The sequence below is a fragment of the Trachurus japonicus genome, chromosome 6 (assembly GCF_045865225.1).
Source record: "Trachurus japonicus isolate A0001 chromosome 6, Traja_1.0".
Taxonomy (NCBI): Eukaryota; Metazoa; Chordata; class Actinopteri; order Carangiformes; family Carangidae; genus Trachurus; species Trachurus japonicus.
This window is the reverse complement of record NC_140912.1, coordinates 37184491-37212119: the sequence shown is the minus strand read 5'-3', so window position 1 is coordinate 37212119 and position 27629 is coordinate 37184491. Positions and strand designations below refer to the sequence as shown.

The 27629-nt window shown below is 47.4% G+C and overlaps 1 protein-coding gene across 1 annotated transcript in view; it reads right to left on the bottom strand.

Annotated features, from left to right (window-relative positions):
- Positions 1-1529: 1529 nt before the first annotated feature.
- Positions 1530-27629, bottom strand: part of LOC146986619 (zinc finger protein 609-like) — a 30953-nt gene continuing 4853 nt past the window's right edge. Inside the window, exons 2-9 of the mRNA XM_085780301.1 lie at positions 15670-16649; positions 13943-14177; positions 11993-12080; positions 10283-11594; positions 5615-6691; positions 4521-4950; positions 2391-2759; positions 1530-1625 (exon numbers count right to left, since the gene is read on the bottom strand). Coding sequence (XP_085636427.1) covers positions 1552-1625; positions 2391-2759; positions 4521-4950; positions 5615-6691; positions 10283-11594; positions 11993-12080; positions 13943-14177; positions 15670-16491 — 4407 coding nt within the window. The 5' untranslated portion in view covers positions 16492-16649 and the 3' untranslated portion in view covers positions 1530-1551. The remainder of the gene's footprint in view (positions 1626-2390; positions 2760-4520; positions 4951-5614; positions 6692-10282; positions 11595-11992; positions 12081-13942; positions 14178-15669; positions 16650-27629) is intronic.

Below are 27629 nucleotides of genomic sequence, written 5' to 3'. Positions count from 1 at the left end.
TAGGGATGCACATGATTAACCGTTTAACCGTTAACCGATAACAAGAACTTTGACCGATTAATACTATCGGTTATTGATTTATTTTATTAGCTCCTTATGTCGTCAACTCATGGGGGCGTGTCGACACGTGCAGAGTTCACTGCCTTCAGTCATATTTCACAGCAAAAAGTTAGACAGGAGGACTGACAGTATGTGCAGCAGCCCCCGTGAAGGAAGGTCAGACAATAAATGTAGCTACACGGACATAGATGTGAATCACCTGTAACTACGGCGCTGAGAGAAAAAGAAAATAAAATAAAAAAGAGGACGAGGACGTGGCTGCTCTCCAGCCTGTTCACCTGCAGCTCCACAGAGGAGCTGTCAGAGCTCTGCTGCTCCTTCAGCCTGGTGTTTGGCTGCACTTTATAAAAACAGTTCTACATTGGACGATCTAACCTCCATATGAGCGCGATCAGCTGAGACAGAGCCACTGATCAGCTGTCGCGGCGCACGTGTGTATATTTAACGGCAAAAAAAAAAAAAAAAAATTGGAGCGATACTTTTTTTTTTTTTTTTGGCCGTGCGCCGCAAGCATCTTAATCTTATCGGTTAACGGTTAATAATCGGTTAACGAGCGTCGGTTATCGGTCAGAAAAAAAATTCTAAATGTGCATCCCTAGTTATAACGTGAAAACATCTTATCACGAAATAACGTAATACTTTCACATTATAACGTGATACTTTAATATCTTGAAATAACGTAATACTTTCACGTTATTACCTGATACTGAGCCGTTTTTTTTTTCTCAGTGTGACAGCTCTGCACTTCCGTAGAAATCTAACTTTTTATTCATAAATACAGTTGGCGTAAATCACCACACTCACGACCAGCGAAGGCCAAGGTCCCAGAAAACCACTGAAAAGTATTTAAAAGAAGGAGATGACACTGATGAAGGTCTCTGGACTGAAAACACTGAAACTTCATCTGATCCAAGTTCAGATTCTCTTGTTTTATATTTATAAACACAGTAAAAAGAAGAGCAAAGCAGCTCACATGGGCCAACATACAGAAGAAGAAGAACACAAGTGTTCCTGGAAACAGGATACAGATAAAACAATAGTAATAATAAAATAAAATAAATTAATTAACTGCCTCCTTTCTCTCTACACAACGTTGTGTTGTTCACACGTTAAAAACATGTAAACCAATGTGTTATTGATCCTGTTTTATGGTTTGAGTTTGTATTTCTGTACAATTATATTTTTATGTCTAAAACTGTGAGACAGTGAAAGAGGATGAGAGAGGATGTCTGTGTTTTCATTTGTTCATCTAAGTAAAACTGCACATTTAAGGCTAAAAGCAATATATTCTTTGTTTTGCTTCATTTAAAAGGAGCACATGGTACATTTGTCAGGTTTCACATTTGTAATAAGCTTTAAAGGCACATTCCATTTAATACGTCATCATTATTACATTTATACAATTATTTTTAAACATGAGTCATATTGTATTTTATATCTTCTGTTTTCTGCTGTAGTTCACACAGGAAGAGGTTCAGTGTCTCACCTGTCTCACCTCCGTGGGGGGGGGTACATGGACGGGGCGGACGCCTGCTGACTGGCGACGATGGCTGAGGACGAGAGACCTGAGACACAGACAGAGAGAGAGAGAGAGAGAGACGGGTCAGATCCAACATGGCCGACACTTCATACAGACGTTTGACTTGATTTTCTGCAGCTGCTGAAAACATCTGGGCCCAGGTGTTCAAAGGTAATCTGATCTGAGCAGATTTTGGATAAAGGATCGGATCAAATCTGGAAAATGGGTTGTTTCAAAACCAAAAACGATTATATCACATGATCCAGTCTTGGTTTTCATCTGGATCAAACCCTCAGTTTGTGTTGTTCAAAACTTTTTAGTATTCAGCATTGCTTGGCATTCAGCATTCACACGTATTTCCTTCTATTCCTTCCTTCAATCCATTCTCAGCTATTGCTTCAGCTATGTCAGCATTGTTTCATCAGTTTTCTTTACTTTCAGGTTAGCTGCAGATTTCAACTCTACGAAATCTTCAAGTGTTACACTTAAACATGCAGGATTTTTCTACCTTTTTAACATCCCTACTGCTTTTACCCCATTCATTTCTCATCTTACAAGTTTTATGTTTTAGCTTTAGTGTAGTTTTCAACATTGTTTCAACAATTTCTTCAGCATTGCTTCAGTAATGGCGTTCAGCTTTCAGCATTCACACGTATTTCCTTGAGGAAATGCAATCCAGATAATTTTTATCCAGATTAACAACTGGGCCCAGATATTTCGTCTCAGTCATGTAACAACCAATCAGAGCTCAGAGTCATGACCACACCTCCTCTCTAAGATAAAGTTTCTGTCTCTGAGAACCGTCCCTCACCTGAGGCGTAGGACAGGTCGTACTGCCCCGACAGCAGGGGGTATCCCAGGTGGTGGTGGGAGGGCAGGATGCGTTGGGAGGGGGAGGATCGGGGTCGGTCCCCCTCCCTCTCCCTCTCCCTCTCCCTCTCTCTCTCCCGGTCCCTCTCTCTCTCCCGCTCCCGGTCGTGTGAGCCCTTGGCGTCCTGGATGGACGGCGACTTGCTCTTGTACTGGCTGGCGTGCTGCTGCAGCAGCTCCAGAGCTTTGGCCTCGCCGGGCGGCTTCACCGTGGGGCTGGACCGGGAGGGCTTCTCCCCCTCCTCCCCCGGCCCCCCCATCTTCCCCCCCGCGTACGAGGGGAAGGAGTAGCCGGCCGGCAGGTAGGACGCTGAGGACAGAGGACAGAGGACAGACGTCAGAGGACAAACATGGTGGAAGAGTGGACACAGGAAACTGCTGCTGCTGCTCAGAGGAACCAGATACAGCCAAACAACAGGAAGCGTTTCTGGGGACACGATAAAACGAGGGACCAGTCACAATAAAGCGAGGGACCGATTTCAACTCTTCAAATTCTTCGACTGTTACACTTAAAACTAGGGCTGGGACGATATGCTTTTCTCCCGATTCGATTCTTCTACGATTTTTTTGGATGGCGATTCGATTTAAATTGCGATTCTACGATATTGCAGATTCTCTCGATTTTTAGTCTGCATTTTTAACATTTATCTGCACACAAATACTGTAGGAGCCTATAAATTAAATTATAATGGAGAATGTTAAACATACTCCATTATAAAGTGAACTTAAACCCTTTTCAAAAAAAAATTTTTTTTTTAAAAATGATTTTTGAAAGAAAAAAATCGATTTTTGAAAAAAAAAATAAAAATCGATTTAAAAATCGTCAAAAAAGATATCGCAATATTTATGTGAATGGATTTTTTCTCCCACCCCTACTTAAAACATTCAGGATTTCTTCATTTTCTTCAGATTATTCAGAATATTTTCAACAATTGCTTCAGTTAATTCGGCATTGCTTCAGCAATGGCGTTCAGCTTTCAGCATTCACCCGTATTTCCTTCAATCTATTCTCAGCTATTGCTTCAGCTATGTCAGCATTGTTTCATCAGTTTTCTTTACTTTCAGGTTAGCTACATTTTTCAACTCTACGAAATCTTCAACTGTTACACTTAAACATGCAGGATTTCTACATTTTTCTACCTTTTTAAAGCTTTTACCCCATTCATCTCTCAGCTTAAAATGTTTTAGCTTTAGTGTAGTTTTCAAGATTGTTTCAACAATTTCTTCAGCTCATTCAGCATTGCTTCAGTAACGGTGTTCAGCTTTCAGCATTCACTCGTATTTCCTTGAGGAAATGCATTCTCTAGTGTTATTTAATTGAGTGATTCCTCTGCGTACCAACAACAATTTCTTCAGCTCATTCAGCATTGCTTCAGTAACGGCGTTCAGCTTTCAGCATTCACACGTATTTCCTTGAGGAAATGCATTCTCAAGCGTTATTTATATTTAAATGAGTGATTCCTCTGGAGAAGAGGAGGAGAAAAGAGGAGAGGAGGAGAAAGAAGGAGAGAGGGAAAGAGGAGAGGAGAAAGAGAAGGAGGAGAGGGAAGAGGAGGAGAAAAAGAGGAGAGAGGGAAAAGGCGGAGAAGAAGAAAAGGAGAGAGGGAAAGAGAGAAGAGGAGAAGATTGTTTCAACAATTTCTTCAGCTCATTCAGCATTGCTTCAGTAACGGCGTTCAGCTTTCAGCATTCACACGTATTTCCTTGAGGAAATGCATTCTCTAGTGTTATTTATATTTAATTGAGTGATTCCTCTGGAGAAGAGGAGGAGAAAAGAGGAGAGGAGGGGAAAGAAGGAGAGAGGGAAAGAGAAGAGGAGGAGAAAGAGAAGGAGGAGAGAGGGAAGGGGAGGAGAAAAAGAGGAGAGAGGGAAAAGGCGTTGCAGCATTACTTCAGTAACGGCGTTCAGTTTTCAGCATTCACACATTTTTCGTATTTCCTTGAGGAAATGCATTCTCTAGTGTTATTAATATTTAACTCAGTGATACTTTAACGTGCCACTAGAGGGAGCCACACACAGTGAGAGTGACTGGTCCAGATCCATCCCATAGTTACCGTAGTCCCGACTCACCTGGGTATCCCTGCATCATGACCGAGGGCATCCCTCGGTAACCGGGGTGACTGGGCTCGTATCCCTGGCCGTAACCGTAGGCGCCGTGCATGTAGGGCATGTAGCCCTGGTGCTGCGCCAGCGGGGAGGAGAACTGCATGTGGGGGGGGTGCACCTCCTTCCCTACTCCTCCTCCTCCTCCTCTGTGCTCCTCTAGAGGCAGCTGAGTCCTTCCCTCCACCCCCCCCTCCTTCACCTCCTCCTTCTGCAGCCGCGGCCGCTCCTCCTTCAGCTTCCTGTCCCCCCTCTCCCTCTCCCGGCCCCCCTCCCTCTCCCTCTCCCTCTCCCTCTCCCGCTCCCGCTCCTCCTTCCACCGCTCCTCCTCCTGAGGTTTGGGAGCCTCCGAGTATTTGTGGGGGTAGACGTAGGGCCACAGGCGGGAGTCGGGCTCCTGGAGGAGGGGAGGGAGAGGAGGAGAAGAGGAGGAGAGGAGAGAGGGAAAGACAAGAGGAGGAGAGAGAGAAGAGGAGAAAACAGGAGAGAGGGAAGAGGAGGTTTAATAAAAACTCACTCATGTGATCATCATCTCTAGTTCTCTCGTCATTGACCACTTGCACAACGTAGTGTGACGCACTTCCGGGTTACGAAGTTACGGGTTAGTGGTCGAAGCATTTGTGATCATTATTGATCGCATTTTGCCGTTAGCCGCTCGGCAAGTGAAAAGTCACGGAGAATTAAGACATTAGGAGCAAAGAGAGGCTTAAAGAAGAGTTGGTTGCCCTCTTCATAAACATTACGGTGTTTTTTATTGTTTAAATAAAAGCCGAGCTGCTAACTAGCCGCTAACTGGTCATTACGGTAACGGCTAGTTAGCCGCTAGCCGGGCAGCTAGTTAGTTATATTAAGAAGGTAATAAAAAATGATAATTATTATTTAAAAAATAAAAATAGCCGAACGGCTAACGGCAAAATGTGGTGTTACGTGTTAGATGTAGCTAATCTAAATACAGCAGCGCTATGGTAACGATGACAACCAGAAGTAAACAACCCGTAACTTGCGTCACACTACGTTGTGTAAGTGGTCCATTGATCAGTGATTGGCTGATTGGCCGTTACCTGTCGGTACCACATCGCCGGCTCGACGCCGGCCGGCCGTCCTGACTCCGCCCCCGTTGCCTTGGCGACGGCGTCCTCCTTCCCATGATGCCCTGCTTCGCTCAGCTTCATCTTCAGCCCCTCCTGGGGGGGCGGGGCGGGGCCTTTAGGCTCCTCCCCCTTCGCCATGATGACCGACTTCGCCTGCTCCGAGGGCGGCGGCGGCAGCGGCGTCGTCGTCGTCAGGGGCAACGGGGCCTCTTTGGGCTGCTTGTTGGCGTTGGCGGCGTTGAGCCCCGCCCCCTTGGCGCCGAGGTCGGTGAGGGACGGCGCTCTGGACAGCGAGGGCGGCGCCAGCTTCTGCTCGCGCTCCTTGTTGTCCTTCCTGTTGTCGTGGCGATGGCGGTCGTCGTGGTGCTGCGGCTGCTGGCGGTAGGCGGGGCCGGACGCCATCAGGTGGGCGTGGTAGGCCTGGTCGGGCGCCGCGTAGGCGTACGGCGGCGGCACGTAGTACTGGTTGTAGTAGAGCGGCGCCGAGAACACGTTGGGCCGCTGGATGACGGACGGCTGCTGAGGCTCCGCCCCCGCCGCCGCCGCCGCCGCCACGGCAACACGCTGCCGCTCCTCCTGAGGCTCCGGCTTCATCAGCTCCACCGGCGCCTCCTCCTCCTCCTTCTTCACCTTCACCTCGCTGCCGTCGGCGTGCAGCGGCGGCGCGGCGCCGTAGCCGGGCGAGTAGTACGAGTCGTAGTTCGGGTAGAACGGCGCCTCCTTGCTCGGCGGCCGCGGCGGGAACAGCGCCTTCTTGGCTCCGCCCCCTTCTCGTTCTCGTTCCCGTGGCGTCTGATCAGGCTCCGTTTTCACCTTCACCACCACGCCCTCTACCGCCGCCGCCGCTGCAGCTGCAGCCGCTGCCGCCGCCGCCGCCGCCCTCGCCTCGCCGCCGTCCTCCCCAGCGTCGGAGATGTCGGAGTAGGCGGGGCTGCCGGTTTCGGTTTTTTCGGCGCCGTTCTGGTTGAGGGCGGTGGCGTCCATCCCTCTGCCGCCACCACCGCCGCCGATGGACGGCGAGGGCGCGTTGTCGGAGAAGCTGTAGACCTTAGTAGAACAAGTGAGAGAAGTAAAATTATTGGGCATTACTGTTGTAGACAGTCAAATGTCCTGGAATAAACAAGCGGACCAGATAATGCAGAATAGGGCTGGGCCAAAAAATTGATTTTTATATTAACCGCGACGACCAATCTTTATTGTACGATCATGTATTCTGTGCCATTACACTCGACAAAGTCAAACCGGCCTGTTGTGTTCGCTTGTTCACAGGTATCTATGTGAACAAACGAACACAACAGACAAACTGATGTGATGTCGTGTGTATTGTTTTTTGTAAATATGACTTATGATGTATTGTCAAGTGTTTGGTTCAACCTGCTCTTGCTCTTAAGGAAAGAAAATCACAATAATTGAAATATATAATCGCAATACTTGGTAAAATCGAATCGCAATACTTGTTTAATCAGAATCGCAATTTAAATCGAATCGGGACCCAAAAATCGTTAGAGAATCGAATCGGCACAAAAGCGTATCGGCCCAGCCCTAATGCAGAACATGGGCAGAGGTATGGCTGTGATTAAACACTGCAGGAAATGCATACCCAATCAGTTAATTAAACGTAGTACAAGCACTAGTGCTGACACACTTGGATTACTGCTCTGTGATCTGGTCCAATACATCAAAGAGAAATATGACTAGACTACAGGTGGCCCAAGAACAAAGCGGCTCGCGAGCGACGTGGGCCGGCCTTCCAGTAGGCCCACCACCCGCAGGAAGGACCATGAGGGGCCGGTGCCGTGTGTTTTGGGTGGCAGCCGTGGGCGGGGGCCCCGGCGACCCAATCCCCGGACAACGACTCTGGCTTTAGGGACATGGAACGTCACCTCGCTGGGGGGGAAGGAGCCTGAGCTCGTGCGGGAGGTTGAGCGGTACCGGCTAGAGATAGTCGGGCTCACCTCCACGCACAGCCTGGGCTCTGGAACCAACTCCTGGAGAGAGGCTGGACTCTCTTCCACTCTGGAGTTGCCCATGGTGAGAGGCGGCGAGCTGGTGTGGGCTTGCTCATAGCTCCCCAGCTCAGCCGCCATGTGTTGGAGTTCTCCCCACTGAACGAGAGGGTCGTTTCCCTGCGCCTTCGGGTCGGGGACAGGTCTCTCACTGTTGTCTCAGCCTACGGGCCGAACAGCAGTGCAGAGTACCGGCCTTCCTGGAGGCCCTTGGAGGAACTAGAAGCTGCTCCAACTGGGGACTCCATCGTTCTGCTGGGGGACTTCAACGCCCACGTGGGCAGCGGCAGTGTTACCTGGAGAGGTGTGATTGGGAGGAACGGCCTCAAATGGTGTTTTGTTATTGGACGTCTGTGCTAGCCACAGTCTGTCCATAACGAACACCATGTTCAGGCATAAGGGTGTCCATCAGTGCACGTGGCACCAGGACACCCTAGGACGGAGGTCAATGATCGACTTTGTAGTCGTGTCATCTGATCTCCGGCCGTATGTCTTGGACACTCGGGTGAAGAGAGGGGCTGAGCTGTCAACTGGCCGTAAGGTCTCCGGTTGCTGTCGTGGCAATCCCCAGTGGTGGACACCAGAAGTAAGGGATGCTGTCAAGCTGAAGAAGGAGTCCTACCGAGCCTGGCTAGCTCGGGGGACTCCCGAGGCAGCTGACGGGTACCAGCAGGCCAAGCAGACGGCAGCCCGGGCGGTCGCAGAAGCAAAAACTCGGCTCTGGGAAAAGTTCGGGGAGGCCATGGAGGAGGACTACCGGTCGGCCTCGAGGAAATTCTGGCAAATCATCTGACGCCTCAGGAGGCGAAGCAGTGCTCCACCAACACTGTTTACAGTGGAGGAGGGGAGCTGGTGACCTCGACTGGGGATATCGTCGGGCGGTGGAAGGAATACTTCGAGGATCTCCTCAATCCCACTGACACGCCTTCCGTCGAGGAAGCAGAGGCTGAGGATTCAGAGGTCGATTCATTCATCGCCCAAGCTGAAGTCACTGAGGTAGTCCGGAAGCTCCTCAGTGGCAAGGCACCGGGGGTGGATGAGATCCGCCCTGAGTACCTCAAGTCTCTGGATGTTGCGGGGCTGTCGTGGCTGACACGCCTCTGCAGCATCGCGTGGCAGTCGGGGACAGAGCCTCTGGACTGGCAGACCGGGGTGGTGGTCCCTCTCTTCAAAAAGGGGGACCGGAGGGTGTGTTCCAACTACCGGGGGATCACACTCCTCAGCCTCCCGGGGAAAGTCTATTCCAGGGTGCTGGAGAGGAGAATTCGGCCGATAGTCGAACCTCGGATTCAGGAGGAACAATGCGGTTTTCGTCCTGGCCGTGGAACGCTGGACCAGCTCTACACCCTCCGCAGGGTGCTGAGGGCTCATGGGAGTTTGCCCAACCAGTCGACATGTGCTTTGTGGACTTGGAGAAGGCTTTCGACCGTGTCCCACGTGGCATCCTGTGGGAGGTGCTCTGGGAGTATGGGGTCGGAGGCCCTCTGCTGAGGGCTGTACGGTCCCTGTATGACCGGAGCAGGAGCTTGGTTCACGTTGCCGGCAGTAAGTCAGACCTGTTCCCGGTGCGTGTTGGACTCCGGCAGGGCTGCCCTTTGTCACCGGTTCTGTTCATTATTTTTATGGACAGAATTTCTAGGCGCAGCCAAGTGCCGGAGGGGGTACGGTTCGGGAGCCACTTGATTTCATCTCTGCTTTTTGCAGATGATGTGGTCTTGTTGGCTCCCTCGAGCCAGGACCTTCAGCATGCACTGGGACGGTTTGCAGCCGAGTGTGAAGCAGCTGGGATGAGAATCAGCACCTCTAAGTCCGAGGCCATGGTTCTCGACCGGAAAAAGGTGGCTTGCACCCTCCCGGTCGGGGGAGAGTTCCTGCCTCAGGTGGAGGAGTTTAAGTATCTCGGGGTCTTGTTCACGAGTGAGGGGAGAACGGAGCGCGAGATCGACAGGCGGATCGGTGCGGCGGCCGCTGTAATGCGGTCATTGTATCGGTCCGTCGTGGTGAAGAAGGAGCTGAGCCGAAAGGCAAAGCTCTCGATTTACCGGTCGATCTACGTTCCCACCCTCACCTATGGTCATGAACTCTGGGTCATGACCGAAAGAACGGGATCCCGGATACAAGCGGCCGAAATGAGTTTCCTCCGCAGGATGGCGGGGCGCTCCCTTAGAGATAGGGGGAGGAGCTCTGTCACCCGGGAGGAGCTCGGAGTAGAGCCGCTGCTCCTCCACATCGACATTTGAAATTTCCAAATTCCATACTTTTTCCAGACCCTAATTTCCAGGCTTCTCGGTAAAGAAATTCAAATAACTTGTGATATGAGTAAATAGTTGAAAAATAGTTTTAAAAAATCATGCAATTAATCATTTGTTTTCATTATTCTGTATGTTATTAACCATTAGTAACCAAATCATTTCCAGGAGATTGTAGCAATAGTGCATACAAAAATAATTAACCCAGATAACTTCAGATGAGACCAAACTCAGATAAGTATTAAGATAAATATATTTCCATACAATAATTTCCATTTTCCATACTTTTCCAGACCTGGAACTGTATAAAATCAAATTCCATACTTTTCCATACTTTCGCAGGAACCCTGTAATGGGAGTCTTTAATAAACAAACCAACCAACCTTGTCGGCCTCGGCCTTGATGCTCGCCAGGCGGCTCTGATGCGTGTCCGAGGAGCCGTTGAGCAACGCGTCGTCCGAGTACGGACTTCGCCCCTCCTCCGCCCGCCTGCACGCCGCCTTCGGACTGTCGCCGTCTTTCGCCGCCGCCGCTCCCTCGCGCTTCTTCTTGTCCTTCTTCTTCTTGTCTTTGGCGGCGGCGGCGGCGAGCGCGGCGTCGGTGAGCGGCGGCGGTTTGGGCGCGGCGCCGCTCTTCAGCTGCGGGCTCTTAGGGACGGGGACGAGGGCGGGCGACGTCGCCGGCTGCTGCATGGCGTACGGCGACGGCGACGTGGCGGCGGCGGCGGGCGCCCCGGGCCGCGGCGGCTTCACGCCTTTCTGAGTCAGTTTATCCGGCTTCCCGCCGCCCGCCATCTTCTTCACCTTCCTGTCGTCCATGCCGTCGTTGCTCGCCTCGTCCGTCAGACACGCCGCGTCCTCGCCGCCGCCGCCGTCCGTCCCCTCGGGCTCCGCCTCCCCGCCGCCGCCGCCGCCTTTCTTCTTCCCCTTCTTCCCCGTTGTCGAGGACGACGATGACGACGGCGACGGCGATGGAGCGTCGAAGCCGCGTCCTTTGGGCGTGGTGGAGCGGGCGGGCGAGATGGCGGCGGCGGCGCCGTTGCAGCCGCCGGCGTCGGGGTGATGATGCATCATGGCGGCGGTCGCGTCGTCGGCGCCGTACTCGCTGTCGGCGTCGTGGTCGAGGCGGACGTCGTCGTGGTCGTTGTGCGCCCGCGCCGTGTGGTACTTCAGCCCGTTGATGTGTTTGTATTTCTTGTTGCAGTTCGGATGCGGGCAGTCGATGAGCACCGGCGACGGACACGTGCGGTCGAGGTGCGGCGGCGGCGGCGGCAGCGAGTCGGACTTCCCCGCGGCGGCCGTGGCGGCGAGGAGCAGCGGCGGCGGGACGGCGGCGGCCGCGGCGTTGCCGGTGGAGTTTGTTCTCATGCGTTTCGACGCCTTCGTGTCCTCGGAGCTCGACGTCGGCTCCATGTCCGACGTCGGTTTGGTCGACTTCCTCTTGGCCGACGACGGGCTCGCCTTCGCGTCCTCAACGACGCTAACGCCGCCACCGACGCCGCCGCCGCTCGCCGTCTGGCTGCCGCGGCGACCTTTGCTGTTGGCCGCGGCGCCGCGTGTTTTGCTGCTGCCGCTGCCTTTGTTGTCGGAGGAGTTGCTGTTGTCGTTGAGCGGCGTGTTGCTGCTGGGACGCATCCTCTTGCCCCGCCCGCGGCCGCTACGCATCTCCACGTCGCTGGTGGGCGACTCGCAGAACCTTCAAAATAAAGGTAGATGTTTGTGTTAAAGCTCCTTCAAAATAAAGGTAGATGTTTGTGTTAAAGCTCCTTCAAAATAAAGGTAGATGTTTCAATTAAAGCTCCTTCAAAATAAAGGTAGATGTTTGTGTTAAAGCTCCTTCAAAATAAAGGTAGATGTTTCTATTAAAGCTCCTTCAGAATAAAGGTAGATATTTCTGTTAAAGCTCCGTCAAAATAAAAGGTAGATGATTCTATCAAAGCTCTGTTAAAGCCTTAAAACCAGCCGTCAGGACTTCCTGTCACTTTGTGATGTCACAACAAAGCTCTGAGTGTTTTATTCTGAAAATCTGCTCTGTTTTTATTGGATCATTGTATTGATGTGTGCGTGTGTGTGTGTGTTTGTTGTGTGTGTTACCTTGGTGGAGCCCAGTCGTGTCTCGTACAGTCCAGCAGCGTTCCCACGTACGTCTTATTCCTCCAGGTGACGTTGACGACCAGCATGCCTGCACACACGCACACACACACACACACACGCACACACACAGTTAGTTAGTGAACGACCTGAACACACACACACGCACACACACTCACACTCAGACTCTGAAGAACTGAAACTTTTCGCCGACCGCAGCCGATCAAAGTGTCCAACTGATGTCTGAACAACTTCCTGTCACCTCGACACACACCGCTGACTGAGAGTGTGTGTGTGTGTGTGTGTGTGTGTGTGTGTGTGTGTGTGTGTGTGTGTGTTCACTTGTTATTTCTAATCATCAGTTGTCAGGTTGTTGAACGTTGTGTTTTACGAGTGTGTGTGTGTCAGAGGGATTGGGTGTGAAATGGATTTTGTCCTTTCAGAATAAAAGTCTCTGAGACACAGAGCTGCAGTAAACTGAACAACCTGTGTTTTAATGTGAAAGTCTGACTCCTTCACTTCCTGTTAGTGAAGTCGTTAAGTTCAATCTGACAAGTTTGTTTTTATTGTGTTGTGTTGTGTGGTGTATTATGTTATGTAGTGTTGTGTTGTAGTGAAGTGTATAGAACGAATCTCCTTGTTGTTTACATTCTACTTCCTGGTAGAAAACCAGCATGAGAACAATAGTGACAGACAAGACTTTCACTATATTTATCTAATTTTTCATGTCACTATATCACCGTTTAGACTAATCTGATGTTTGTAAAGTCTATAAAACCAATGACTGGACAAACATTACTATTTACGTGTGCACATTTTTGTGATTAGTCATGGTTATCATAGATTAGCCGGGCTAACGGTTAGCTACCTGTTTAACTTTAATAACTCAGTGACTCAATAAACGCTCCATGAAAAAATATTTTCTCCAGCGGATATCTGAGTTCCAACATGACTGAGCTAACTGGAGTAGTTTCATGTCGTGTCCCACAACGGGAGGGTTTTAACAGCTGACGTCCTGATGTTAGCTTAGCTACCGCCGTTAGCTTAGCTACCGTTAGCTGTCCCTGTCAGCTGAGCCACTGATGCTTTCTAGACACTGTGATTCCCCCAAACTGAATAAATACAACACATAGCAACACAAAACACACACACAGAAATAGTAGGCCTAATGTTTCTTCAATCATTTCAGATTTGTCTAAACGGTGATAGGACGTGAAAAATATGATATATAGCTAAACTCTCGTTCGTTACTATTGATCTCATTCAAATTACGTGCTGGTTTTCTACCCAGAAGTAGAATGTAAACAACAAGGAGATTCGGTCTATATATATCATGTTTTTCACGCCCTATCACCGTTTAGACAAATCTGAAATGATTGAAGAAACATTACTATTTCTGTGTGTGTGTTTTGTGTTGCTATGTGTTGTATTTATTCAGTTTGGGGGAATCACAGTGTCTAGAAAGCATCAGTGGCTCAGCTGACAGGGAAAGCTAACAGCAGGTAAGCTAATGGCAGTAGCAAAGCTAACGGCGGTAGCTAAGCTACCAGCAGGACGTCAGCTGTTAAAACCCTCCCGTTGTGGGATACGACATGAAACTACTCCAGTTAGCTCAGTCATGTTGGAACTCAGATATCCGCTGGAGAAAATATTTGTTCATGGAGCGTTTATTGAGTCACTGAGTTATTAAAGTTAAACAGGTAGCTAACCGTTAGCCCGGCTAATCTATGATAACCATGACTAATTACAAAAATGTGCACACGTAAATAGTAATGTTTGTCCAATCATTGGTTTTATAAACTTTACAAACATCAGATTAGTCTAAACGGTGATATACTGACATGAAAAATTAGAAATACTGTATGTAGCGAAACTCTCGTCTGTCACTGTTGTGTGTCCATTGTGTAGTGTGTGTATTGTTGTGTATTGTTGTGTATTATTGTGTGTCCTCACCGTCCTCGGTCTCCTGCCAGACGATGCCCTCCAGGTTGACGCTGGTCCCCGGTTCACACGGGCCCAGACACTCGGGCTCGGTGGCGAGCGCCGCGTCGGCCGTGTTCACCGCCACCGAGCGCGTCCGCACCATGATCTGTTCACACGGCGACGAGATGCTGTCGCTGTTGCTGTTGGCGACCGGCGCCAGGAGGTGGAGGGGGGGCGGGGCCGGCGTGGAGACCGGGGACTCCATCTGAAGGAGAGAGAGAGAGACTGATGATGTCACTGATGAGGTCACTGATGAGGTCACATGGCCACAGGTTGGTGATTGGATACATTCTTCTTCTACCTCCTTCAGAGTAAAGGTAGATGTTTCTATTAAAGCTCCTTCAGAATAAAGGTAGATGTTTCTATTAAAGCTCCTTCAGAATAAAGGTAGATGTTTCTATTAAAGCTCCTTCAGAATAAAGGTAGATGTTTCTATTAAAGCCCCTTCAGAATAAAGGTAGATGTTTCTATTAAAGCCCCTTCAGAATAAAGGTAGATGTTTCTATTAAAGCCCCTTCAGAATAAAGGTAGATGTTTCTATTAAAGCCCCTTCAGAATAAAAGCATGTGGTTATGTCCGAAATCACTCCCTTATTCCCTCCTCCCTACTCACTATATAGTGAATTTAATATAGTGACTCACTGGTCAAATAAAAAAAACACTTTTGGACACTACCCCGCCGCACAGTTAATGACGTGTTACTTCACGTAATTAAAACGTTCCGACCGCGATCGTAACAGCCGGTGCAGGTACCATGGATACAACCATGGTAACGGCCGGTGTAGCATAGACCTACGGGTGTATATGTACCAACATAAAAAGAGGAGTAAGGCAATATATTAAGCGCTAATATATATATTTAAGCATCAAAGATGTTCAATCAAACCCAGATAGTTTGAAACAACGTTCACAACAACGTGTCACAACTAAGCACAACGTCCGCTAGCTTAATGCTAACGTATAATGTAAAACACCATAGATGGGCTAACAGAAATTAGCTACACCGGTCACTACTGCATTTATTTGGTAGCTACACTGGTCACTACTGCATTTATTTGGTAGCTACACCGGTCGTTCTGGGTCGCTGTGGTAACGGCGATCCGTGACCGCAATGCATGATGGGATATCTTGCTCCGGTTAGTGACCATCGGATGTTCACTACATGTGGCGGTGAATTGTGGGTTTAGTGAACATTAATAATCACTAAACATTCGGACACCACTACAAATGTTTGTATTAAAGCTCCTTCAGAATAAAAGCAGATGTTTCTGTTAACGCCCCTTCACAATAAAGGTACATGTTTCTATAAAAGCCCCTTCAGAACAAAAGCAGGTGTTTCTATCAAAGCTCCTTCAGAATAAAAGCAGATGTTTCTATTAAAGCCCCTTCAGAATAAAAGCAGATGTTTCTATTAAAGCCCCTTCAGAATAAAAGTAAATGTTTCTATTAAAGCCCCTTCAGAATAAAAGCAGATGTTTCTATTAAAACCCCTTCAAAATAAAAGTAAATGTTTCTATTAAAGCCCCTTCAGAATAAAAGCAGATGTTTCTATTAAAGCCCCTTCAGAATAAAAGCAGATGTTTCTATTAAAGCCCCTTCAGAATAAAAGCAGATGTTTCTATCAAAGCCCTTTCAGAATAAAAGCAGATGTTTCTATTAAAGCCCTTTCAGAATAAAGGTATATATGCGTCCTCTCACCTTCTCTCCTCCTCCGACGGCCTTCTTCAGACTCCGACACTCGGCCTCCACTTCCTCCTGTTCCGTTACCATGGCGACGACGGAGGTCTGGTCCAGCAGCTGCTCGGCCGCCGTCGCCGCCGCTAGCTCCGCGTTCTGCTGCTGCTGCTGCGTCTGGGACTCGAACGCCCCAACGCTGCAGCCGCTACCGCCGCGTGGCGTCCCCAGCGGGAGGACTGGCTCCTTGTCGGCGCCCGTTGCCACGCCAACCGCCGCCGCCGCCTCCATCTTCTCCTTCTTGGTTTTCCCCGCCGCTCCGTCCTTCTCCTTCTTGGCGGCGGTCGGCGTGCGCGGCGGTTTGCTGGACTTGTCGGCGCCGCCCTTCGTGGGCGTCGAGTTCTGCTGCGGCGTTGGCGGCGGCGGCTGCTGCTGCGGCGGAGGGGGCGGGGCCTCCTTCCCCCCCTCCTTCTTGGCGTTGCCGTCGGAAACGGGCGCCTTCACGCCACCGCCGCCACCGCCGCTCTCCTTAGAGTTTTTACTGCGCTTGGATTTGGATTTGCTCTCTTTGCCCTGCGTTGCCGCCGCGGCGACAGGACTCACAAACTTTATATTGTCTGGTAGCGTCGCCACGGCAGCGGTGGCGTTGCCAGGGGGAACGCCCATGGCCCCGCCCCCTTCCTTGCTGCTCGACATCTCTAGCTTGTCCTTCTCCAGGTCGGCGTCCAGGTCGATGATCAGGTTGCCCACGCCGATATCCCACTCATCGCCGCTGTCGTACGTGTCCACCGCCGCGTTCGAGTCCACTCCTTTCCCGCCTGCTGCAGGGCCGCTGCTGAGGGACATCTTAGACCCGCCGTCCCGGAGCGCCGCGGCGGGGGGGGGGAGGGGGAGGGGGAGGGGGGGGCGGGGGGGCCGCGCTCCTCCCAGCCGCAGGAACGCAGGGCGACGCCTCCTCAGGGCTGCACGCCGCGCCTCCGCCGAGCTCCCCACATGATGCCGACCTGCAGGGGAGGAGACAGAGGAAAACATCACTTCCTGTTCTCTGGCTCGGGATTCAAACTGGAAACCAGGTCCATCCATACACACACCGATACACACACGTTGACCTTCTTCTTCCAGACTGACAAACACACTCAGTCTCCACTTTAGAGGTCTTCGGAAAAAAACGACAACCCGAAAACCCGAGGTTCCGACCCGACCCGGCTCGGGTTTGGGTCCACTCACAAGAAGTGACGCCGGAGCCGGGTCGGAACCGGTGGAGTTTGCCTCGGGTCTCGTGGCTCTTATTGTGAAAGGCCGGGTCCTACAGCACCCGAGAGGACCCGGCGATTGACTGTCGCAGCTGTCAATCACCCCCCCCCCCCCCCCCCTTTCGTCCAATGCGAGGCTGAGCTGCCTGTGTGACTGATGTCACGTGATCAAAACAACTACACGACTCTGATGATGACATCAAAGGTGACAGTTCAAGCAGAAGTTAGAGCCGAGGTCAGGACTCGGGGCAGTTAAAAAGTTATTTATTAACGTAACGTTATGAGTAATGGTTCAAAATAGTTAAACAATCGAGTTGCCGTAGCGTGTTGTTACCGCGGTAACGTTATGCTCCGCAAAGCACATGGAAACTCCAAAAGGATAACGTTAATTAAACAAGAGGAAATGACTGGTGGATTGGCGTTAGCAACGGCTAAGAAGAAGGATTACAATGACCATCTAAACAAGAAAATGACGACGTGGATTTATTTCTGTTTACATCACGTTATGGCCGGCGGGGGCTGGCAGCGGGAGAAGACTACGTTTAGGTAAGAAACAGAAAGTAGTAGCTAATAAAAACAAGTCTTATTTAACGCTAGACAACTTGTATTAAATCATAAAGCAACTCGGGCATTTCGGGTCCACGGGTTTTTTAGGGGTTCGGCTCGGGTTCGGAACTCATATTTACAATAATAGCTCGGGGCCAGTCGGGTCCGGGTCCAATTTTCACGGGTCCATTTGGGTTCGGGTCCGTCAAATTGGACCCGTGAAGACCTCTACTCCACTTGTTTCTAAAAGAGGTCTCTGTCTCATTTTCTCTGTATCTTGAAATGCAGAAACAACTTAAATTCATTCTCCTGGGTCGACTTTTAGTAGCGTTAAAACAGTGAGTTGTTTAATATCCCAAGTGCTTCAAGTGTTCAAAGTTTCCCGTGCTGAAAATCGACAATAAATATGAAAATGTCGCATTTATTTCATTGTAGGAATGCACGATAACTAGGGATGTTACGATGCATCGTAGTGAACTGCTGCTCCAACTGACCGCCGGTGAGTGCTTTGAGACGTTATCGTGAACAAAAAATTGTGAATCGAATCGTGAGTTGAGTGTACCGTTACACCCCTAACGATAACTTTCTTTTTTTACAGGTACTTTGAGTCGCCCCATCAACATTTTATCAGCCAATTTACTTGCACTCAAATGTCTCAAATTTTTGGGGTAAAATGTCTCATTTAGGGTCGGACTGGAGCCCTGACACATGTTAACCTTCTTCTTCCAGATCCAGTGAAGGACTCAAATAGAAACTTCTTCACGGTCTGAATCATCATAACTCAGGTCAATATTTACATCAACATGAAGAGAGAGGACGACAGAACGATGAAGGAGCTTCTGTTCATCAGGTGAGGACTGAATTCTGTTTTCACCACAGTTAGCATGAATATCGGTTCACGTACAGTTTAAACTGAACCACGTCTTGGTACCTGAACGCACCGTCGTGTCTGTCTGTCCCTCCTCGCTGCGGTCTCCGTCTCTGACAAACACACTGACAATGCAGGGCTCCAGACTGCGACTAAATGGTCGCATTTTGCGACTAAAATTTGATACAGTGCGAGTAAATTTTTCATCTACTCGCGCATGTGCGACCAGTAAATTTGCCGTTTTTTTTATTTTTTTTATGACCACTGTGATTGGCTCATGTGTGAAAAGAAACGTGTTTCTCTTCTCTACATCTCGGAGGAGACGTCTTTCCACAGCAGAGCTCCGTGTGAAACAGCAGGAGACACACAGACCGGTGACCTGCGTGTGTGTGCTGAACGTCACCTGCATTTTTTTTTTTTTTCCGACGGCTCGCTACAAACCTTAAACATCCCATAATATGCTCGCGCTCTCGGCAGCGGTACTCAAATCGCCACAAGGCAACGAAGCAGGTTGACTCACACTGCAGAACGCGCTGCACAGACGAGGCTCGGAAATGATTGATTGATTGTTGATCGATAGATCCTTTTTTTTTTGGCCGTGCGGAGGAGGAGGGGGGGTCGACGAGTTTGATGCCACGGAGTCCGTGCACATGTGGCTCAGTCAGGGTCAGCAGACAAGGAGGCCAACAAGGGCTGGCCTACAGGCACCTTATCCCCCAAGGGGGGGGGGTCTGTTCTAGGATGAGTTTACCACAAGTAGTATGTCTACTTGTTCTGTTATTGGTCAGTGCAGCCTAAACATTAACTTTATATTTTCAATATTTAAACTGTTGCACAATAAAATGTGAATTTAAAACATTATAGTTTCTGCATTTATGCAGTATTTATCAGTAATACAGTGAAAATTTGAGGAAATGTGAAAATTTACTTTGCAAGCCGATATCGGTGTGCGGCGCCCCTAAATTTTCTGCTTGCGCTCCTAAAATTTTAAGTTAGGGGCCACTGTGCTGCTAGTCAAAAAAGTTAGTCTGGAGCCCTGCAATGGATCCATCTCAACGACTCAGAAGTTTGACTCTTTTTTATCAACAGAATAACTCCAGTTACCACACAGACGTTAAAAAGTACCGGTACCGGTATTAGTACCGTATCAGTTTAAATGTCCACTTCACTGTCCTGTGTTCTGGCGTGTTATTTCTAGAGTCACAAGGCTAAAAACCAGACCACTTCTAACTGTTGACGACCAGCGGAGGCGTTTACCACGGACCCTGAATGCATCAAATACTTCTAGATACTAATGTTTACAGATGTCCCCTGAACGCCTCTCGTGCAGACGACACACTGCAGGGATCTCCCTTGGTGGTGCATTCAGGTGCATCAGGGACATTTAACAATCCATCACTGATAGGAACTCTGACTGGAGCAGCTTCACTCACACAGACAGGAAGTAAGAGCAGAGTTTCAAAGTAAAATTCACTTTCTTAAAACCTTGTGAACCAGTTTTTCTGGCTGTGAACCGGCACCAGGGACTACTTTATGTCTCTGTGTGACGGTTGATGACAGATCCACGTGTTTGATGTGTTCATCAGTTTCCACGGCGACACAGTTGTAGAAGCAGCAGAGGTTTTTACAGTCGAGGTCGTAAAAAGAAGTTTATGTGTCGTATTAATCTGTCAACACCGAGTTTATCAGTCTGATCAGGAGGAGGAGGGAGGAGAAGAAAGAGGAGGAAGGACCAGGAGGAGAAAGAGAAGAAGGAGAAGAAGGGAGGAAGAGGAAGGAGGAGGGGGAGAAAGAGGGAGGACCAGGAGGAGAAGATGGGAGGAGGAGGAGGAGGAGGAGGGAGGAGAAAGAGGAGGAAGAAGAAGAGGAGAAAGAGAAGAAGAAGAAGGGAGGAGGAGGAGAATAAGAAGGGCAAAGGAGGAGAAAAAGGAGAAAAGGGAGGAAGAGGAAGGAAAAGGAGAAAAGGGAGGAAAGGGAAGGAAGAGGAGAAGAAATGGGAGGAGGAGGAGGATAAAAAGGAGAAAAGGGAGGAGGAGGAGAAAAAGAAGGGCAAAGGAGGAGGAGGAGAAGGAGAAGAAGGGAGGAGAAGGAGAAAAAGAAGGGCAAAGGAGGAGGAGGAGAAGGAGAAGAAGGGAGGAGAAGGAGAAAAAGGAGGAGATCAGGAAAAGGTAAAACTAGTGTTGATGTTGAGCTCTGATGAAGAATCATCATCATCATCATCATCATCATCACGTCTCTTCCTCTTCTCCTCCATGTGACGACCACGTGTCCGTTTGGACCAATCACAGGCCTCAGATGCAGCCGAGAGCAGCAGGTTGTTTTAATGGAAACAGGAAGGTGATGCAGCCTGAGGCCACAGGGTTGAGCTGCTTTCAGACTGACAGCTGCTTTACCGGGTTCCCTCTTCTCTCTAAATCATCTCCAGGACGTTTCAGCTGCTCCGGTCTGACTGACGTTAGTTATCGTATCACACCAAACTCTACTAACTAGGGATGCACATGATTAACCGTTAACTGTTAACCGACAGGGATGCAAACGGGTCAGGACCAAAAAAGAGAGGAATTGTCTGGTGTTGGGGTGGGGGGGGGGTTGGGGGTGCTCACCATTAATAAATGATTACATTACAATATCATGGAAAAGTCAATTTCCAGTAGTTCAACCCCAACCAAGTATTGAGTGCATATAGATGGACATAGTTTTCAGAAGGCCAACATTTCTATATTAAAAATGCTTTTTTTTTAAAAATCCTTTGCAATATTTCAATTTTGGAGATACTGATTTTTAGGTCTTCACTGAATGTTAGTCATAATTATTACTATTAAAATAAACTGAATAAATAAAGACATGGGATGTTTCATTCAGTGTGTAATAATAATGTGTTAGTTTCACTTTAATTGAACACATTCTACATGGCGGAGGCGACGTCTTTCCACTCAGGGCTTCCTTCACCTCTGAAACGGGGCAGATCTCCGTGGAAACACCTGCCTGACACAGCAACGTAGGGAACCGTGCATGTCCACGGCCACAGCTCCACGTGCACGGGGGGAAAAAACGGCGTCGCCGTCGCACCGACTGCACGCGGATACGCGACGCTTTGGGTAACGAGCGCGCGCGTCAACATTGGAGGAAGGCTGTTATCTATAATCAGAGACCATGAATGAGTTCGCCTCAGTTTCACGTGATTGTCACTGTCAGCCTGTTAGAAAAACATTTTACTGACCCCAGCTGAGACACTGAGACCCCCCCCCCCCTCCCAAAAAACAAAAACTCTTCGGATCTGAACGATTCACACAAGTCACTTAACTGGTCATGAAAAAAGCGAGTTTCGCTTTTCGGCGCGCTGTTTGCATCCCTGAACCGATAACAAGAACTTTGACCGATTAATACTATCGGTTATTTTTTTCAATTATTATTAGCTCCTTATGTCGTCAACTCATGGGGGCGTGTCGACACGTGCAGAGTTCACTGCCTTCAGTCATATTTCACAGCAAAAAGTTCCACAGGAGGACTGACAGTATGTGCAGCAGCCCCCGTGAAGGAAGATCAGACAATAAATGTAGCTACACGGACATAGATGTGCATCACCTGTAACTACGGCGCTGAGAGAAAAAGAAAATAAAATAAAAAAGAGGAGGAGGACGTGGCTGCTGTCCAGCCTGTTCACCTGCAGCTCCACAGAGGAGCTGTCAGAGGAGCTCTGCTCTGTCGCAGCGCACGTGTGTATATTTAACGGCCCCAAAAAAAAAAAAAAATTGGAGCGATAATTTTATTTTATTTTTTTGCCGTGCGCCGCAAGCATCTTAATCTTATCGGTTAACGGTTAATAATCGGTTAACGAGCGTCGGTTATTGGTCAGAAAAAAAATTCTAAATGTGCATCCCTAGTCCTTACACATCCCTCGTCCCTCGTCCCAGTCAGACGGTGGAGAAGTGTCTTTTCACCTGTTGAACCTGATTCTGCACATTAAAGCAGTTTGTTTCTCTGTTTATCATCTCTCTCCTCCAGAAGTCTAAAGATGTTCAGTCTATGAAATAACCTCTGACAAGATTAGAAAGTAAGACACATTTATCATAGAACAACAACATAAAGCTGTAGTTTTAGTGTTTAACCAGGCCGCTGCAGCTCTGAGCTGCTCCTCTGTCCGTCTGTCACTAGAGGAAACACTCAACTCCTCATCCAATTAGAAACACCACAAACTCACAGTCTCCAGTTTCCTTTGGAGAAGAATTCCTTAGCGAGGTCTGAAAAAGTCAAACAGAGCTCCGGGAGCTGATTTACATTATCATCTTCCAGGAAAACTGGTCGCCCACTTTCCAGGTTTTCCAGGCCGTGTGGGAACGCCGTTTTAATCTTTAATGTTTCTTATTCAGCTCTCTCTTATGTTATATCTTAAATAAAGGTAGAAAAATAATAAAATACAGAGGAGGATAATAGAATATGAAACGGCTTTAAATGAAAACAAGGAACTAGGAGCGTTATTCCTGACAGGCCGGCCAGCCAGACTAAACATGGAGTTATTTATGAACGGTCCATAGAACGACCTGTTTCCTGCTGCAGGACGGAGGAGACAGAGTCAATGTGTCTCTGTTATTGTGCAGCCGTCACTTCTCAGAGTTTTGTGTCTGTCCCCAAATAGTCGACCAAAATTTCATTGGTCGATTGGTCGCAGGAAAAAAAACAAACATTTGGAGCCGTGTCTTGTCAAAATTAAGTCAAAATCAATATGACTGAACCGTATATCGGGGGTCATCAACTACAGGTAATACTCAGAAAATTAGAATATCGTGAAAAAGTTCATTCATTTAAGTAATTCAACTTAAAAGGTGAAATGAATATATTATTTAGACTCATAACAGGCATTGCAAGATATTTCAAGCTTTTATTTGTTAGAATTTTGATTATTATGGCTTACAGCTTATGAAAACCCCAATCAAAAAATTAGAATATCGTGAAAAAGTTCAATGTTGTAGCTCAAATTGTCACAGCCTCGTCAGCCAATTAATCCAAAACACCTGCAAAGGGTTCCTGAGCCTTTAAAAGCTCTCTGTCTGGTTCAGTACAGTTCGCAATCATGGGGAAGTGAATGAACTTTTTCACGATATTCTAATTTTCTGAGTATTACCTGTATATTTGTTGAAGGGCCAGAATCTTTCTCAACAGACACCTTGGGGGCCGGACATTCAAATAGGCCGAGACTGAAATTAAATTCACCTTTTTGCCTAATAATTTATTTGTTTATATTCTATTTTACCTGTAAACTCATAATTTTCATTTATACACATGGTGTTTGGTAGCTATGATATAAAAGGAAAAATCTTGACAGCTGGACTTTCAGATCATCCCACAGGCTGGAGCTTTACACTGCTGACAGTGACTGGCCCTGTGGTGTTCAGCCTAAATATGAAAGGAGGCTGACAATGATCCTGAAATGCAATGTTTCTCTTCTATAATACACATTCTACATCTACACTGAATGGGTTTGAGTGCGCAAAATTAGTCGACTAATCACCATAAATGACGACTACTGGTCGACCAAGAAAATCTTTGGTCGGGGGGGGGGGGGGGGGGGCCGCCCAACATTTTTCCCAGAATCCTGCAGCTCGACTCTGAAAAGACATTTTTAACCAATCAAAGTGACAACACCTCGACAAACACTGAAGTTGGAGTGAAAATGTGTGTGGAAATAAACATTACTATATGAACTGAACTCACTAAAACGTCACAATAACCACCAACATGTGAAGTTCTCACTGTGAATAAGAGGAGAATATAAAGGCTGGATACAAACACCTGCAGAAATATTTATGTTGACGTCACAACTATTAGACAGTTACAGAACTTAAAAAATAAACTGTCTCTTTAACAGTGAGTTTTATATAATTCACTGTAAAAACCAAACCTTTCAAAATAAAACGCATTGTGACTGTTGTTTTTCTGGTCATACAGGATGTAAGTTATAGATCTAGCATGTTTATAACTAATTATTCTGTATGTTGATGAATATGCAGAGTCCCATTACAAATAAAGGAATAAATGAAATGTAAAACAACATGTGAGCAGTAGATAATCACAGTCACATCTAAATTAACTTGTTTTGACTGTTGTCCATTGGTCAAAGTTGTTGTTATCTGTTAAAGGTTAAAGGTTAATCATGTGCATCCCTGTGTGCAGCCTTTGCTAAAAAGAGACGGCGGCGTACCTCGGTGTTTTTGTAAATTAATAATCGTCAACCAAAGAAAATAACGGCTAGATAAGTTCAAAGATGAACTGAAACATGAAAACACTTGTTTTTGTTTCTATTAAACACAGAGAGGGAGAAGTGGAGAGGAGCAGGAAGTGAAGAGCAGTGAAGACACCTCGGCCTCCGTGATGCAACACCAGGTAACCCATGACAACCAGAGGAAACACAAAGTCCAGTTCAAACCAGAAGAACTCACTCACATCTGTCAGATTAATAAACCTACAGGTTCATCAATGTGTTTATGGTTCTTTAAACTAAACAAAACACTTTCCTCCTTGTTTCACTATTTCTTTTCCACAAACAATAAATTTCATAATAATTCAACCCGTAAAGCAGCTTCGGCCGCTACAACCACAAACCGTTTAATCCCAGTTTAACATCTATAAAGCAGCTTTCCCACTAAAATGAGCAGGTTTTTTAAGCTAAGAATCTGCATTTGGCTCCTTTCCCATTGACCAAAACGAGCCGAGTCTGACCCCCACCGCTGGCATCTGGTAAGTGCGACAGAATTCAGGGAAGTAAACGATGGAGAGCAACATGGAAGCGAGTCAGGCGGTGGTCAGCGTTCTGTCTTGTTTCGCACTTTTGTCCGTCCTCAAAACGGCCGAAAGGCAGCGGACGATGAACAATTTTCGAGCGCTGAAATCAATCGCTCAAATCCCCGTCTCGAATGCGAGCAGAGCTTTGTTTTGGTACGTCATATGAGACACGACTAAAATAAATCTGTGAAACTCATCTTGTTCAATCAATAACTAAATAACATGTTTTATGTTTGCAAGTTTGCAGCCTGATGTGTGTGTTTTGTGTAAACACTTGTCCGTCTTTTTGTTTATTTATAGGGAGGTCTTGAGGGTTTTTCCAGACTTTCTTGCATGTTTATTCTGTATAATGTTCTTTTTTATATTTTATATACGAGTAGACTTCAGCCTTTCAATTTCTTCATACTAATCTTCAAAAATTCAAGTAATTTCCAACCATCTCGTACAGCCTGCTTCTTACACGTTTTAGTTTTACTCTTCACATATTGTTTCATCTTTTCAAGATTGATTAGTCAGCTCATTCAGCTTCCAGCATTCAGGAAATGCATCTCTAGTTGTATTAATTTTACTTTTACGAAACGAAGCGATCACATGTTTCCATCCTGACGTGTTAAACTCTGCAGCTCTCTCTCTCTCTCTCTGTGTGTTTACATTTTTCCAGTAGTTGAGTTGAGCAGAAACAGTTTCAGACTTGGCTGCTGCACAGCTGTTACTCTACCAACACTATTTATAATCCTCCTCTTCTCTCTCTCTGTCTGCTTCCTCACACACACACTCACCACCTCAGACTGAACATCACTGATACTAGAAAAACTACCGACACCAGAAACCACAAGTTAAACGACACACTTTCACCTTTTTAACCACCAACGTCTTTGTCTCTCTTTGGTTTTTGTGATGTAATTCAATAAATTCCAGATAATTCAACTGGTTGTACTAAAGTATCTGCTTGTGTAACCATGGTAACAACTTGGTGTCACCAGTGGGAGGAGACTAAAGGTATAGTACGTAGGAATTCCCCCACATCTAGCGGTGCGGTTGCATATCTGAACGTATTCTTGATGTTGCATTCAGGTGAAATGGGGCAGACGTCAGACAGACAACAGACGCTGCATGTAACAGGATAAACAAGCGTCTATGTAAACAAGTGGTCCGACAACATGTTGTCATGGTGATGTGGTATTGTTTTAGTAAAATGACATCCGGTTGGTTTGCCGATCGACGGCCGTCTGCCTGACTGCACCTGAATGCAACACCAGTGCCTCCGTCCTTCCTCACACTACACAGTGGTGACAGTTTTAACAGGCCGTTTCCGTGGTTACCTACGGTCACGATGCAACATGGCCGCCTCGGTTCGGTGCGTCGCCCACTTATGTATTTGTAACGACTTGTAACAACTCATTCTAAGGAACCAGAAAGCTTTCATTTGGATGCAGCTGTGATTCACCTTCAGTCAAATACGGATTTATGAAAGACAGATTTGATTTTTGATCATAAAAAGACAAATAAGTTACAGAATGGGGCTTTAAATATGGTTTAGATTTTACATCAAATCATCTTTTCTTTGTAGCTGAGGAGGATATCAAGACACATGGTTATTATGAGGACTGGGACTGGAGACAGTGATGGTCCCCTAAAGGCCTCTGAACTGACAAAACAAAAATTTGACAACAACATTTTGAAACAAACATCTGAAAAACACAAATACTTGTTCTAAGACTGAATAACGTTATTTAGTCAATGTACGTTCAAATTGGGACCAATGGTGGGAATTTTTGGAAACATTTTTGAGAAATTTCTGGGAAAAAGTGTTATAGGTGTACAGAAATGTCCACGAGTTGCCGCACGAGTTTACCCGGGTAAGGAAAATAAATTTGATTGGTCGTTATCGAGCAGGCGGGATATTCAAAGCTTGGGGCGAGACCGAGCTCCGTGTGTGTGTGTGTGTGGCTCAGACGTTTGAATGACGGATGATGGACCCAATATCAGTGGCTGATGAATCGTGAGCAACGTGACGTATAATCCGTGCGCCTGTATTATCTAAATACCACACTTTCATCCCGAATTTAATCAAAAATTGAATTTTGCACAAAGTTTGGGCTACATCGTCTGATAGACGAGTTATTACACTGATTTTATGACCCACTGTGGGCTTAAATTCAATTTTCTTTTCTGTACAGCTTTAAAGGGACAACGAGGAGTTTTGGAAAGCAAAGTGTTTTCACACTACATTTCCCATGAGCCTCCACGTGCACGGTGAAAGACATGAAAGTCGGAGGTTGGAAGACAATCAGATACCGTCGTAGTTCCGACCATAAACTAGCGATCCGGCGGAGTTATTCCCATGATCCGCCGGGCAGCGTCCGGGAAACCTAAAAGTAGGAAATGCTGGGCGAGCCGACCACTATGTAATAATAATATCACAACAACTATAAAGACAAAACCATATATTTATCTAAAATGGACCATTAACAAGTGGTAATGTAGATTCATCCACATTAATATGAGACTCTTTAAGAATCAAATACAAACTCCTC